The 15774-nt window shown below is 37.8% G+C and overlaps 1 protein-coding gene and 1 pseudogene across 1 annotated transcript; both read right to left on the reverse strand.

The window, feature by feature from the left end:
• Nucleotides 1-3700, reverse strand: LOC143864825 (uncharacterized). Its single transcript, XM_077375674.1, has 3 exons — nucleotides 3465-3700; nucleotides 1960-2182; nucleotides 1-766 (listed from the first exon to the last, which is right to left on the reverse strand). Exons 1-3 carry the CDS (start codon nucleotides 3663-3665, stop codon nucleotides 360-362), a joined length of 831 nt encoding a protein of 276 aa, XP_077231789.1. The 5' UTR covers nucleotides 3666-3700; the 3' UTR covers nucleotides 1-359.
• Nucleotides 3701-13984: 10284 nt separating this feature from the next.
• On the reverse strand, nucleotides 13985-14798 carry LOC143864868 (ethylene-responsive transcription factor ERF019 pseudogene; annotated as a pseudogene).
• Nucleotides 14799-15774: the final 976 nt, after the last annotated feature.

Here is a 15774-nt window from a genome sequence, read left to right on the forward strand (position 1 = left end):
TGGAAAAATATAAAAGATGTTTAGAGAAAAGAAAATGACTCCATTTGCCCTTATTTTGGAGAGAGAGATGCCATTATACATAACTGAAAATTACCAAAATGCCATCCACTAGGCTATACATAATATGGTACGCACTGATAAGACTTGACACCATGGGGCTACCATAACCAATCACAAGAAGCCACGTCAGCTCCAGGTTGCACATAGCCCACTTATTTCATCCCACATTGCCACGTGTCACTACAGCCATTTGTACAATGTATGTACCTATAGGAGATGCTTAGCACTACTACTAAAGGCTAAAATTGAAATGAGCCACAAAGATTTCCGACCGGATTGTGTCATATTCTATTGATTTCTCAGGCAACTTCCACAGCCGCAGCGGCCGGAAAAAAGAAGTTGAATGTGAGATCAGGCATAAGGGGCTCACTCGAAAGGACTGTCTCAGCCGGAGATTGGTCGGAAAATGATCTCTGAAAAGCACTAGACCATTTCTTTTGCATGAATTTTCTTTTTCTCCAAGGACCCATGTGCATTTTCTTCTCTCTCATTGATCTCTTGCCGGCGTCGCACGCTACACGTACTATTGTGTTCAGGTGGTCGGGTTTTCCGACATAAGATTCCGGCAATTGATTTATCAGATTCTGGTAGTCATCGCATGCTTTCGCTATCTCGAATTCTGCTCGGAATTCCAATTCAATCACAAACCGGGCTTCCTTCTTTTTTTCTGTTGCATGGATGACTACGTCTATGTACTCGTGCATTCCTATTAAAATTGAAATAAGAAAGTAAGAAATGTATTCGAAACTTGTATATGTTTGCACATATAATGCCTATTTCTATAAAGGGAAGTGATATATTTGTGTCATTTATTACCCGGGCCTCCCTACCCGAAGTGTATTGATGATGACTCTTTTTACACCAAGAGGGGGCTCAGGGAAGAAAACGGGGTCAATATATTGTTTCCCTTCTATAAAACTAGTGGTACAAATCGCACGGGTGAAATTAATTTAAGAGCTAAAATAAACCGAATGAAAAATAGAGGGAAATATTATCAGCACTACTGTATTTTGATGACGGCACTCCTCACTTTATTAAAAGTACGGTATGGCCCACACCATAGGATGGTCCAAACCGTTCATTTGATGGGCCACAACCAAAATAGGTTGTGCCCCAAAAATCATTTCCATAGATTGATCCTAACCCTCCGATCTGAGTGTTAGAGTGTTGATCCTAACCCTCTATAGATCGGAGGGTTAAGATCAACCTATGGAAATGATTTTAGGGGCACAACCTATTTAGACTTGTGGTTCATCTAATGGATGGTTTGGATCATCTTATGGTGCAGGCCATACTCTACTTATATTAAAGTGAGGAGTGCCCACATCAAAATACAGTAGTGCTGATAACATTTCCCAAAATAAAATCGTCTAATGAAAATAAATATATGACCTATTTAAAACAGAAAACCGTAAGTGGCTGATGGTGAGAAACATAATAGATAAGAGAGTATATTGATCCTTTAATGTTACAAATATCTCCGATATATTCAAAATATAGTGATTTTATTACGATATTTTGATAAAACGATAAAATCCCGAGATTTAAAAAATGTAGCGATGTTTTCATTTTTAATCATTTATTCTGATAATATTGCCATAAGATCACAATATTTCTACGATACTTTTATTTTATATTTTTTTTCTTATATTACTTGTATTTTATTTTAATAATAATGATAATGATAATGATAATAATAATAAATTAATAATAGGGGAGTGATAAATCGACTCCCCAAATTGATAAAGCGACTCCCCCATGTATTTTTCTCTCTCCTCTAGGTTAGAGAGAGAAAGAGGAGAGAGATAGACACATGGGAAGTCGATTCATCCATTTGGGGAGTCATCTATCATTGCCCTAATAATAATAATAATAATAATAATAATAAAAGATATATACCCGACGGGACGTCTCTTGTAGACCGCCATTTTGATGTACACAAAGCCGCATCATATCCAGCGGCATGAAGTTGATCTACTACGGCTTGACGGAGACAAGTTGAGCAACCATTGGAATTTGGCTTGTGGCAACGGCATATATCCGCCACTCTCGCCGCCTTCACAGCCCGGCTAACTTCACGCCGTAGTCTTGATCCGGATGAGGTACTACGGGCTAAGATTTCCTGAGATAAATAAGCCATTTTACTGAAGGAAAAAAAGAAATTAAAAATCTATTTTTAAGTACTCTAAAATATGATACAAGTATAAAGAGGAATGATAGAATGAAGGGCGCCCTTGAAAAATGCCAGATGCCAAAAAATCTTCATTTGAAAAAATTAAAAAAAAAAACATAAAAAAAAAAAAAAAACAGCAAAAGGCTAGCGTCACACACTAGAAATAATATGCATTGTTATGTGCTCAACTCAACAAAGCCACTTTAAATCATGTGGGTACATGCTCTTCCATGTGGGTGGTACATGCTTGCATATTTGGGAAATGTTATCAGCACTACTGTATAATGATGAGGGCACTCTCACTTTATTAAAAGTACGATATGGCCATCATCATAGGATGATCCAAACCGTCCATTAGATGGGCCATAGCCTAACTAGGTCGTGCCCTAAAAATCATTTCCATAGGTTGGTCTTAACCCTCCGATCTATAGACGGTTAGGGTCAACCCTCTAACATTCAGATTGGAGAGTTAGGATCAACCTATGAAAATGATTTTTGGAGCACGACCTATTTAGGCTGTGGCCTATCTAATGAACGGTTTGGATCATCCTATGGTGCGGGCCATTACTACTTTTAATAAAGTGAGGAGTGCCCTCATCAAAATACAGTAGTGCTGATAGCATTTCCCTATTTTTATGATTCTTAAAGTTGTACCAGTCCTTCCCTTCCTCTTATATTTCTGAAATCATAACGTTTACACACAAAAGGAAAAAAATATTTTTGAATTTTTATTTTGGTAACCATGATGGGCGGTAATTTCATAAAAATTAAACCTTTCTTTTTTGGTATAAATTTCTTAAATTAATACAAGATTTAATGGGCGTGAATTGAGTTATTTGACGATGATTGTGATCAGACCATGATTTCTTTCAGTCTTCACACTGTAAAAATAAATTCATTACATTAATAACAAAAATAGCAAGCTGATATTGACAACCATACAGCAATGAATCTGAAGATTTTAAAAAATAATAGCAATTTCAGGCAAATCCTCCCTGAAAAATTAACCCATATAATTCTAGGGATACCATCAAACCAAAATTTCTCGGCTTCATTTCTATCCACATAAACACAGCCGAAAAACCAATATAAATATTACTTAAAAAAAATAAAAATTGGTTAGTGCTTGTCTTCAAAATCTAACATAATATACCAAGAAAAAAAATTCTAAAAACAAATTAAAATCTCCAAAAAATTAATGAAAATATGGGTATTTTTGGACAAAATTTACCTGGAGAAGGCTCTGTTGGGCTTGCCAGAATTCAGTCCTCTCGGCCGGATCCGACGACTCCCCGCCGTTATCTTCATCATCATCAACATCATATGAACGGTCGGATTCGTCGGAAAGTTCGCCGAAAAAGGCAGAAACTTTCTCTTCAAGGCTGCCTATGAATTCATTACTAAGAGCCTTTTCTTTATGAAAATAAGCCATTTTGATTAGGGAGAAGAAAAGGCTCTTAGAGAGGAAGAAATGTGGATTAAGGGATTTATATAGACAAGAGAGGATGGGGCCCACATGGGCATGAAGGGTATAGGTAGATGGATGGAAATTATTGTTGAATGGGAGGGAACACGCTTTTTTTTTTATGGGTATGAGAGAGGAACACGTTTTTGTCGAGGCTGATGTGGAAGCACGAGTCCACGTCATCTTATTTAACGGTGGATATGATATTTTAAGTTGATTTGAGATGAAGTCTTTTGCCTCATGTATTTTGTGGGGCGAGGGTTCACTGATTTTTATGTAGGGAAATGATATCTGCACTCCCCATATTTGATAATGGTAGCACTTTCTTTAGTTTGGGTTTCTCTTTCTAATATTTGGGGTTGCAACTTGTTGGATTAAATCTGTGTACTGTTAGAGAAGAAGATAAGAAGATGCTTCAAGGCACGTAAACGCTCTACTTAAGATGATATTCGCCCCCACCAGTAGTGTGCAAAGGGGACCACGAACTCGTCTCCAAGATACAATGAAGTCTGGTTCCAAACCGATTGCTTGACGACGTTCTGCACTGAACGGAATCAAGCCCTGAATCACCTTTGAATTTTGCAAGTATTTGAGACACAAATGTCTGTTTCTGCAGAAAACAGAACACTTGAACAGAAACAGTAAAACAGAAACTTTGTAGGAGTTTAGAGAGAGAGAATTGTTCAAAAGATAGCAAATTTGGGTATGTCAAAGTAGAAATCCGAATTCTGTATAGAATGAGTATTTTCTACTGATTTTATAGAGCTTCTTGTGGCTTTTCCCATTGGAAACACCCTTTCTGGACATCCTTTCAGCGGGTTTGAATTCTGACCGTTAGATCGCGTCTAATCGCGACTCTACGGTTCAGATCAATCATGGAGTGACCGTTGGCTTATGTAAAAACCCTTCAAACTTCGTAACCGCTATATCTCCCATCCACGGTGCAAAGTGCGCATAAAAAAGCGTCAATAAAACGCCACTATGCGCCATATAGCCCATTGGCTAAGACCCGTTGCGCGTGTGCGAACCCATGGCTAAGACCCGTTGTGCACCATAATAAAGAAGAGAAAAGAGTAAAGCTTTATAAGGTGTGCCCCACCTATGCCATGAGTGCAAAATGATGGGCAATCAAAACATATGTTGCCGGGTCCCACCTAGGATAAGCATCCTATTATAATTCTACGCACCAGAGAAGTCGAGTATATAAGCTTCTTAACCATTGTTAAAATGGGTTTAACTTACTCTAATAATCACATTAGCCTCATGTGATTGGCCTACACTACTAGTCCATTCATATGCGTTAAATTTTAAAGGAAAGTGACACAATCAGCCGTTTTTTTACTTGGGACAGCCTCATCTAAGTGTATTTATGACTACTCTTTTACACTAGAGGGGCTGTCCCAAGTTTAAAAAGGCAAATATATCATTTCCCATTTTAAATTACCCAATTAACCTTATATTCTTCCTTGGATAATCGAAAGAATATATCTGCAATTTATATTGTACGGAGATTCTATTTGTTTATAATTTTATAATGCTCATAAATAGTACTTGAATATTTATCTTAGTTAATGACTTCTAAAGTGTCCTTAATGCCCCATTTGAGATAAGATTAACTTAAAATAATCTTATTTACAAGTAAGGATTAGTTTTAGTGCTATCCAATGAGGCCCCCATAGATGGGTTAAAGGTGGTTTGAATCTTGCAAAGCAATTGAATCTAATTGGGTCCCACTTGATTTAACTCAGTGAAGTGATATATTCGCTCCCTTTTCGTCCCTGAGCCATGCACCCTCTAGTGTATTTGCGACTACTCTTTTAGACTACGAGGGGATGGCTTGAGGAAGAAAAAGGGGTGATTATATTGTTTCCCTTAACTCAAAGTTCTAATCTTCAATATCTATTACCCATTCCTTATACACACTTTTTCTTTATCCTTTTGATTAAAGCATCGAAAGGGAAAGAAAAGTAGTGATTAAGAGGAAGAAAAAGGGGTGATTATATCATTTCCCTTAACTAAAAGTTCTAATCATTATCTATTAGCTAATCCTTATACACACTTTTTCTTTATCCTTTTGATTAAAGCATCGAAAGGGAAAGAAAAGTGTAATTAAATGATTAAAATGCTTCTCTGGTTCAAAACAGTGTAAGAAAAGTTGGATGATAGCAGAAGTTGATGTGGACTGGGTTTAAACATGGCAGTTTTTTATTTGCGGGGTTCAACGATGATGCCATGCGGCATAATTTCAAAGAATACATCATTTCTAATGGTACCAAATTTCTTGTGCCTTTTGTTGGGGGAAGTGATATATTCACCACCTTTTCTTCCCCGGTCCACTCCTCTAGTTTATTCATAAACATATATGGTTTTAGATTTCCATAAAAACCGACACAAAACAATTGAAATATTTTCGTTCCCATCCTCACAGAATACGAAACTGAAATAATCGAAATGCATAAACCATAATCGTAATTATATTGATGTAAATTATATGTACAAGTATTATGTATACATATTCATATGAATTACATGTGAAATTTGGTATATAGTAAATTATCAGAAATGCGCAACAGTGCATGATGCTATGTGTTCTATGTTTTTAAAACAATGTGGATGGTTGTCTTACTTATGTGATGATTTCTAAATGTGTAAGTGTGCTTATTCTAGAATTTTCTGAAGTTTTATCCTTAAATAATATCATTTTTATACGTTTTCGTATGTTTCTGTGATTTTAATGATTTCCAAAAAAAATTCTAACCGACATCGAAACATTTCTGTAAATGTTTCGGTGAGGACCAAAATCGAAATCGAAACAAAAATTTAAAAACTTATTCGTAACTACTCTTTTAACACTTCAAGGGGTGGCTGAAAGAAGAAAAAGGGTATATCATTTCCCTTAGTTTGTCAAGAAAGAGTGGGACCCACAAATTTCACTAATTCTTGGATACAATCATTTCCCTTAGTTTGTCAAGAAAGAGTGGGACCCACATATTTCACTAATTCTTAGATACAATTACAAGATGATCACTGCGTGCTTATATACAGCACTTACATGATAAACATGGAATGAAATCAAGATAATTATGGAGGGAAACAATCCTAATCAAATCTACTTTCCTAGTCTATCAAATCAAATCTACTTTCCTAATCTCTAGGTTACCTCTACTAATCTACTTGCCTAATCCACCACCACAATGATCCGACGGTGATATTTCAACCTAATCCAACAGTGAAATCTCACATATTCTAACAGACATGTCTCCATAAGTGGAAGATGGCATCTATGATGGGACTAAAACTCACTGAGCCGACACGAATCACGTTCCATTTGAGTGAGCTACCCTACCAAATTCATTCGATTTGAGTAGACCTGGCAAACTGGTGGGTCGGGCCAGGTTTCACCCAACTTGTACAGGTCCGGGTGGGATGAGCCGGGTCACATATGACCCGGAATCTTAACAATTTGGTGAACACAGACCCCAACCATATGGGGTAGGTGGACCCTCGGGTCACCTAGTTTTTTTATTTATTTTTATTCTCACACTATAGGATGATACAAACCGTCCATGTGATAGGCCATAACGTAAATAGGTTGTGCCCCAAAAATCATTTCCATAAGATGATCCTAGCCCTCCGATCTATGGAGGAATTGCATATTATTATTTATGTAAACCTCTATAGATCGGAGGCCTAGGATCATCCTATAGAATTACTTTTGGGGCACAGCCTATTTACATTGTGTTCCATCACATGGACGGTTTCGATAATCTTATGATGCGGGTCGTAAGTACTTTCCGAAAAATATGGGACTATAAGAGCTTTCACCATATAAAATCTCGATCATTAGGGTATTTAAGGGCACCTGTGGGCTTCCGCAGGTCCACCAAGTCCGGTCCAGTTTTGATGGGACCCGTACGGGCCAGGTCAAATTTCAACAGGTCGTTAATTTAGTGATCCATACCCGTAAATAATGAGCGGGACCGCAGGTCCGGGTCACTTTTGCCAGGTCTAGATTTGAGTGGGCTTCCCTGCTCATCTCTACGGTGGCTGTGGGAAACCGATCCATATCTGCGTTGCATCTGTTCACAGGCGATCATGAGGTAGTCTTTTGAAAATATAGGGATGTTTTGGCCTAGTTGGAAGCCAGATTTGGCCGCAAAAACATGGCTCTCTTTCTTTTCTTCTTTATACACTTTTCATATTAATGGGCTTCGTTATTCAAGGAAAACAATTTTAAGTTTCCCTAGAAGCTCATTAAATGGCACTTTAGGCCCTGTTTTGTTTTCGATTTTTATAATCAATTGAGTCCAAAACATATAATTTGACTCAAAATTAAGGCCCTGTTTGTTTTGGATTTTAATAATCAATTGTAAGGCCAACATTGATTATTGGAGTTAAAATTAAATATAAGTTTGATCAATTAAGAGTCCAATAATCAGTTTTGGCCTCACAATCAGTTCTCAAACTGCAAAACAAGTAGGGCTTAGGAATTTTGTAAAAAAAATTTCTATATTAGTAAAATTTACACTACAATTTTTAACCAATGGAATTTTATTATTAGAGCTAGAACAAGCATTATAACCAGAACCGGTATTGTACAAACACTCAAAGGAAATGAAAAAATAAAAAGATTTTAGAAAAAAAGCCTACTTTCTTTCTTATCCTTCTTTCTTCTACTTTCTTCTTCTTCCTTTTGAGATTTCCACCGGCGGAACGGGGACATAAAAAGGAGTTTTCGGTCAGTTGTAGTTGTTTTCTCACACCGAAGTCAGAAGTTCCACTGGCGGCCTGTTAAATAGTAGCTATAATTACCTCAGCGACGGTCCAAACTGCCAGTAAAGAAGAATGGAAAAACATAATACGAGTTTCGGCGGCGGATTTTAGTTATTGCCGCTAAAAATAAACATATATTGATCATTTTATATCACGGTCGATATATGTATGGCATTTTTCCAACCCAGTAAAAATTTAACAGAATGGTTGTTTTTTTAATGACCGCTGGTAAAACCCAACTTTGTTTTGGTGCGCATTAAACTCTTGACATCTCTCACACACCTCATTTTCTCTCTCTCACACACAAACAACACTCACATTTATCATTTCTATAGAATCATAACATTTGAGTGAATTTTGCAAATCAGGCAATGCCATCAATCCATGACCAAAATACCCATTTTAGACTTAATTAGGGCGATGATATATTTTCACCCCCACGCATTCACCCCCTTTTAAAGTGATTTGACGTAAAAAAGCGGTGAAGTTCCCCACTGTTCACGTTATAAGGGAGGCGAATACGTACTGCGGGGCGGGGCTGGCGGAGGGGGTAAAAATATCATTGCCCTTTAATTAATTCATAAAAGACCAAAATGTCCTTATATATATATGAAAAGACGAAAAATTGCCCTGTGTAAAGACTAAAATACCCATGACGGCCAATGATATGTTTTGATAGGCGTCCAGCCATTTTGCCTCATATTTTAATGTGACAGGTCCCACGAATTCCACCCGAGCTCATGTATAGGTGGGGCTCACGATTTTACATCTTTTGTTGTGATGGGGTGGACCCAATTTTTTACATTTATGCATGGGCCAACAATGCCAATATATCTAGAAAGGGCATTCCCACACACTCTATTCAATACATAATCATTGACCATCATGGGTATTTTGGTTTTCGAAATTCACTCAAATCTGACGACTCTACTATTAAATTGTCAAACTAGAAGACTCGTTTTTTCCAAATAAACAAAAAGCAGTGCTAGGAAAACGGGATTTCCGTTTTGGGAAAAAAAAGGGCATCAACTATTTGAGCCACGTCCACTAAAAGACAAAAGGTAGGGAGCACAAATCTATCTAATCTAATCTAATCTAATCTAACTACTATATATATATATATATAAAGGGAAAATGAGGGGTTAAGTTCTTCCACCCTTTGCCGTTAATTCCACTTGTGTCCCACTGCGATAATTCCAATTGTATCCCACATGTAAGGGCATTTGTGTCATTTGCCGTTATTTCCGCTTGTGTCATGCCTTTTGATCTACAAGTCTGTGAGAAATGATTTGAGGGTAAAATCGTAATCTACATACGAAAAGTACCGACATAGGGTACTTGCCTATGACAATTACAGCAAAAAACTATCAAGAAGAGGTCAAGACATATGACAATGACGAAAGAACTACTTTATATTACTCATGTAGGACACTTACAAAATATTGATGAATTCCGGGCACCTGAAGAGGAACAACAATTATGGAAAGCCCTATCGATTGGAGGGCTAGGATCAACCTATGGAAATGGTTTTACGAGCACAACCGATTGATGTTGTGTTTCATCACATGGACGGTTTAGATCAACCTATAACCCTCTATAGATCAGAGGGTTCAGATCAACCTATGAAAATTATTTTTGGGGCACAACCTATGTAGGAAGTGGCCCATTCAAAAGAAATTTCTTTTCTTTTTGTCTGGGATTTACACGTCAGCATTACTGTTTTACCATTAACCCCTTTGCTGATATCTAACATCTATCTATATGAGAAATTATTTCAGGGTAAAATCGTAATCTACATACGAAAAGTACCGACACAGGGTACGGGCCATACGGTACATTTTAATAGAGTGAGGAGTGCTATCATCAAAATACGGTGAGTAGTGCCATTATAAAATATGGTAGTGAGGACATTAGCACTATATATAATTTCAAACCGTCGTTCTTACTTGGATATTCCCACGTAGGTCGGGTTCAACCTGAATTTGGGTTAGGTCGGGTTAAGCTTTTTCGCAAATCTGGTTGGGTTAGGAAAAATCAACCCCAATTGGAAATCGGGTTGGGTTGTTGGCAACCCGAATTTGGGTTCCATCTGAAGAAGTTCTGTATGTGTGGTTTTCTTTTTCAACATTCAAATAGTCTCCATAGCCCACAATGGACGGTTTGGATAATCCTATGGTGCGGCCCATACCGTACTTGAATAAAGTGAGGAGTGTGATAATCGAAATATAGTAGTGCGGATAGTATTTCCCTTTGTTAATTGTTAGTCCCTGTTAAGTTTGGATTTTGAGAACCGATTGTGAGTTAAAAACTGATTATTGGTGACTCACTATTGGTTCTCAAAATCCAAAACAACCTGGCTTGAGTTGAGGTGATCAACAATTGGTACCATATCAAATCGGGTCAGCCAGACCCAACCCAACCCAACCTGAATTGGGTCGGGTTGACACCCAAGTTGCACCCCTAACGATGACGAAAAAACTACTTTTCCTTATTCACTATGTGCGGGTCAAATTACAGAATTGTTGATATTACGAATGCAGGACACCTGTAGAAATATTGACGAATTCTGAGCACCTTAAGAGGAATAACAATCATGGAAAACTCGATAGATTGGAGGGCTAGGATCAGCCTATGTAAATGATTTTACGGGCACAACCTATTGATGTTTGTGTTCCATCACATGGACGGTTTAGATCAACCTAGAATGTGATATGTACAATTTTAAATGGATAATTTAAATGGATAGCACATGCATCGCACGTGCATTTTTACTAGTCCCATAAAAGCAATAAATACACTTTGAAAACGTCAAATTAACGGTCATTCTCGTGCTCCCTACCTTGATAACCCATTTCGTCCCTCTCTAACAAATTTTCAAAAGTGTGTCCCACCCCCTATTGGCAATTCTTTGAATTTTGATGTCCCGCATTTGCAATTTTTCCTTTCCAAATTGGAATCCCGTTTTCAAAATGTGTTTGATAAACATACTAGAAGACTTCTTTTGCAAAAACCTCTTATTATCATTTCCAAGAGATGTCTTTTGCAAAAACATTATAACCATTATTTGCAAATTGTATTTAATATCATAACCATTACAATTAGTGATTTGCTAGGGAATTTTGTGGAAAGCCATTTTGCAGCTCACTTTTGTTGGGAGACGATAGCTACACAGGCTAACATTTTAGCGGATTTTGTCTTATTCATTTAATTCAAATAATTCATCTGAGGTGCATGTTGACTCCTGCAAAAGTGAGCCCCGAAATGACTTTCTGCAAAAAATTGCCGAGCAAATTCCATACATACAAGATTTGGGATTTGCTAGGCAAATTCATGGCTCACTTTTGCCAAAGAGAATAATAATAGAAAACATGACGGGCAACATAGAAAATTAATAATAATAATATAAAGAAACATCAATCCAAGATAATAGAAAACATTAGCAAAAGAAACATGCACAGATGATTCAATTCTATAATAGAAAACTTAGGGTCGGGCTGACAGAGGTATCAACCCTGAACCCGACCCTACCCTGAGTCAGGGCCTAAAAAATGAACCCTGACCCGCCCTCAGCGCTGGAAAATCCAGCCCAGACCCTGTTCGGGCTCAGGGTCGGTCAGGGCTGACAGGGCCAAACTTGCACCCCTAATTCCACATTTATCATTTCTATAGAATCATAACATTTGAGTGAATTTTGCAAATCAGGCAATGCCATCAATCCATGACCAAAATACCCATTTTAGATTTAATTTGGGCAATGATATATTTTCACCCCCCACGCATTCACCACCTTTTAACGTGCTTTGACGTCAAAAAGCGGTAAAGTTCCCCACTGTTCACGTTAAAAGTATGGTATGCCCCGCACCATAAGATGATCCAAACCGTCCATTAGATGGGCCACAGCCTAAATAGGTTGTGGCCCAAAAATTATTTCCACAGTTTGATCCTAACTCTCCGCTCTATAGTGGGTTCGGATCAACATTCTAACATACAGATCGGAGGGTTAGGATCAACCTATGGAAGTGATTTTTGGGACACAACCTATTTAGGCTGTAGTCCATCTAATGGACAGTTTGGATCATCCTATGGTGCGGTCCATACTGTACTTTTAATAAAGTGAGGAGTGCCCTCATCAAAATATGGTAGTGCTGATAACATTTCCCTTTGCAAATTGTATTTAAAATCATAAGCATTACATTATTTGCTAGGGAATTTTGCAAAAAGCCATTTTGCAGCTCACTTTTGTTGGGAGACAACAGCTACACAGGCTAACACTTTAGCAGATTTTGTCTTATTCGTTTAATTCATTTGAGGTGCCTGTTGACTCCGGCAAAAGTGAGCCCCGAAATGACTTTCTGCAAAAAATTGTCGAGCAAATTCCTTACATATAAGATTAGGGCCCGTTTGGATACCCCTTGGATTTGGAGGTGAATTTGGATTTAAAGCGTTTGGCAAGCCTTTATGATATCTAGATTTAGATTTGAGTGAAATCCACAAGATTTACAAATTCCTCATGTTAGTGTAATTTTTTGGATTTATAAATCCTTTTTGCGAGAGGTTATTTATAAATCTAAATCTGACCCGTAAGGGGTTAAAATGACCAAAATATACCAAAAAAGTGTTAAATGACTTTAGTACCCACATGACATTAAAAACTAATCAAAATACATAGTATTAGGTAAAATGATTAGAAAACCACTGAGTCAGGCAAAATGACCGAAATACCCCTATACCAGGTAAAAATGACAAAATAACCCCGAGTCGTGCAAAATGACTAAAATACCCTTATGACATAAAAATGATCAAAATAACCTCATATAGGGTAAAATGACTAAAATACCCCAAGATCAAGAAAAATTATCGAAATACCCCTGTATCGAGTAAAAATGACCTATGGCTCATGAAAAATGACTAAAAATACCCTCATGAGATAAAAATGATAAAAATACGCCATATTAGGTAAAATGACTAGAATACCCCTCGAGTCATGCAAAATGACCGGAATACACCTATACCGGGTGAAAATGACCAAATACCTTGAGTCATGGAAAATGACTAAAACACCCTTATGACATAAAAAATGATCAAAATACACCCTGATATAAGGTAAACTGACTAGAATACCCCTGGATCATGGAAAATAGCTGAAATGCCCCTATATCAAGTATTTTAGGGCTTTTTGATTTTGTTAGATTTCAAATTCAAATCCAAAGAGCATCCAAACAAAAAAAAATAAAAATTTAGATTTGAAATCCAAATCTATACGTGGTCATCCAAACGGCATTATTTATAAATTTGTGAATTTTAAAATTCTTGATTTCACATCTATGGATTATGGAAATCCAAATTCACCACCAAATCCAAAACCAAGGGGTATCCAAACGGGCCCTTAGGGATTTGCTAGGCAAATTCACGGCTCACTTTTGCCAAAGAGAATAGCTAGTACGTTGATCTAACGGTCTTGATAAAAAATCATGTTGAATACAAAAAGCTAGCATTTCAGGATAATCTTGCAATTGGATAGCTATTGATTCAATTTGTTACAATGATCGGTCCCGCCTTTGATTGATCCAATGGCCCACAAATCACGCCAATCCAAAGATCTAATGATGGGTATCTATAGGATTAGATGATTGTCGTGAATTTTGGGCTATCGGATATCCAAAGCAAGGTCTATCAACTTTACGGTTCAGATCAATCAAGTGGGACCCACTAAGTCGAATCCCTTCAAAAATCTAAATACATATTTCCATGTCATCAACTGATATACTCAATGCCTCTCCTTCTCTTAAATCACAGCTCCCACCCACCTCTTCATTATTCACATCCTCCCAAAATGATTCATCCACACCTTGAAACCCACTATTTTCTAGCATCTTTACCTCCTCTTCCGGCCGTCTAGTGACCAATTTAGCATCCACAGCCATGCCGGCATCGGTAGCCACTCTTTGTACGGAGGTAGGAGACATGTCACCCCGGTGAAACATCGGAACGCTCATCGGGAAGTTTAAATTCTCCATTTCGGACGGGCCCCGTAAATAGAAAACGGCGGTGTCGTGGGCCACGGCCGCAGCCTCCGGGGTGGAGTAAGTTCCCAACCACAAGCGCGTTCGGCTGCCTTGGATCCGGATTTCCGACACCCATTTCCCCCATTTCCGACGCCGTACCCCTTTAAACTTTTTCTTGCCTTCGTTCCCATTCTGTCCGACCATGTCTCTGTAGTTCTCGGCCTTCGAACGACATGGATGCACCTGCATCAAATTCCCTTCTTCCATTGATCAGATATTCTTATGAGTGTTTGGAAATGAGAGATATGTTGGGTGTGGGGTTTATATAGGTTGAAGAAGGGGAAGGTCAGCCTTGTAGCAGGGGTTATGATCTCAAAATGTTTGACCAATTTAAAAAAAAAACGTTGACAAGGGTTTAAGACCTGGTTCGTTCATTTTGGAAGGTCTAAAGTCAAAAGTAAGGGAAAGTGTTCGTGGTGGACTTAAATGATAACGGTCACGTCTTTGAAATTTTTATTCCTGTGGATCAGTGGATGGGAAAAATGTGATATTTCCGATCTCCTTTTGTTGTAATTTTCGTCCACGAGAAAATGGCAAAGATTATTTTGTTGGGATTTGCTAGGCAATTTTTAGGGGCTCACTTTTGCACGAGAGTATGGCCACACAAGCTCACTTTTCATCAGATTTTGTCTTTTAATTTCCCATTCCTTTAATTTTTGGCATTCTTAGTGCGTTATGGGCCATTTGGATACATAGATTTTGTAATCCGCAGTGGTAAAGTCATGAATTATATAAGCTAAAATGTGGATTTTATAAGTATTATAATCTGGGATTTTCTAAAGGGTCCAATGCAAAAGGCATTTCTCGGAACTTCTGTTGCATGAGAGAGCAGCCCCCTCATGAATAATCACAAAACCTAGCTTATAAAATCAAAGTTTTGTCATTATTCATGAGGTGGCTGCTCTCTCTTGCAACAGACGTTCCGCGACATGCCTTTGGCGATGAACCCTAGCAAATCCCTTTATAGTCCATGTTTGTAAAATCAAGGCTTTAGATCATAAGATTCAGGTTTTAGCTTATAAAATCAAAGTTTTATCCTGTAAAACCCAAGATTTTACGATCACGAATTATTAGATTGATGATTCCAAACTGTCCCTTAGGTGATGTGCCCTCAGCTTTAGCATTCCTCTAAAATTAATGCCCGGTGGTCAAATATTTAGTCTTCAAGAAGAAAAGCATAATTTTGGCCTTGGCCTTTATTGCGTCACTGCTTGACCTTCTCTCTCTCTCTCTCTGCC

Source organism: Tasmannia lanceolata, unplaced genomic scaffold (genome assembly GCF_043159265.1).
Source record: "Tasmannia lanceolata isolate RefF3 unplaced genomic scaffold, GAP_Taslan_0.1 ptg000054l, whole genome shotgun sequence".
Classification (NCBI taxonomy): domain Eukaryota; kingdom Viridiplantae; phylum Streptophyta; class Magnoliopsida; order Canellales; family Winteraceae; genus Tasmannia; species Tasmannia lanceolata.

Coding starts and splice junctions, on each gene's coding strand:
- LOC143864825 (XM_077375674.1), bottom strand. CDS start 3,665: ATGGCTTATTTTCATAAAGAAAAGGCTCTTAGTAATGAATTCATAGGC. Junction 2,183..3,464: donor CCCAACAGAGCCTTCTCCAG/GTAAATTTTGTC, acceptor TATTTATCTCAG/GAAATCTTAGCCCGTAGTAC. Junction 767..1,959: donor TACAAGAGACGTCCCGTCGG/GTATATATCTTT, acceptor CAATTTTAATAG/GAATGCACGAGTACATAGAC.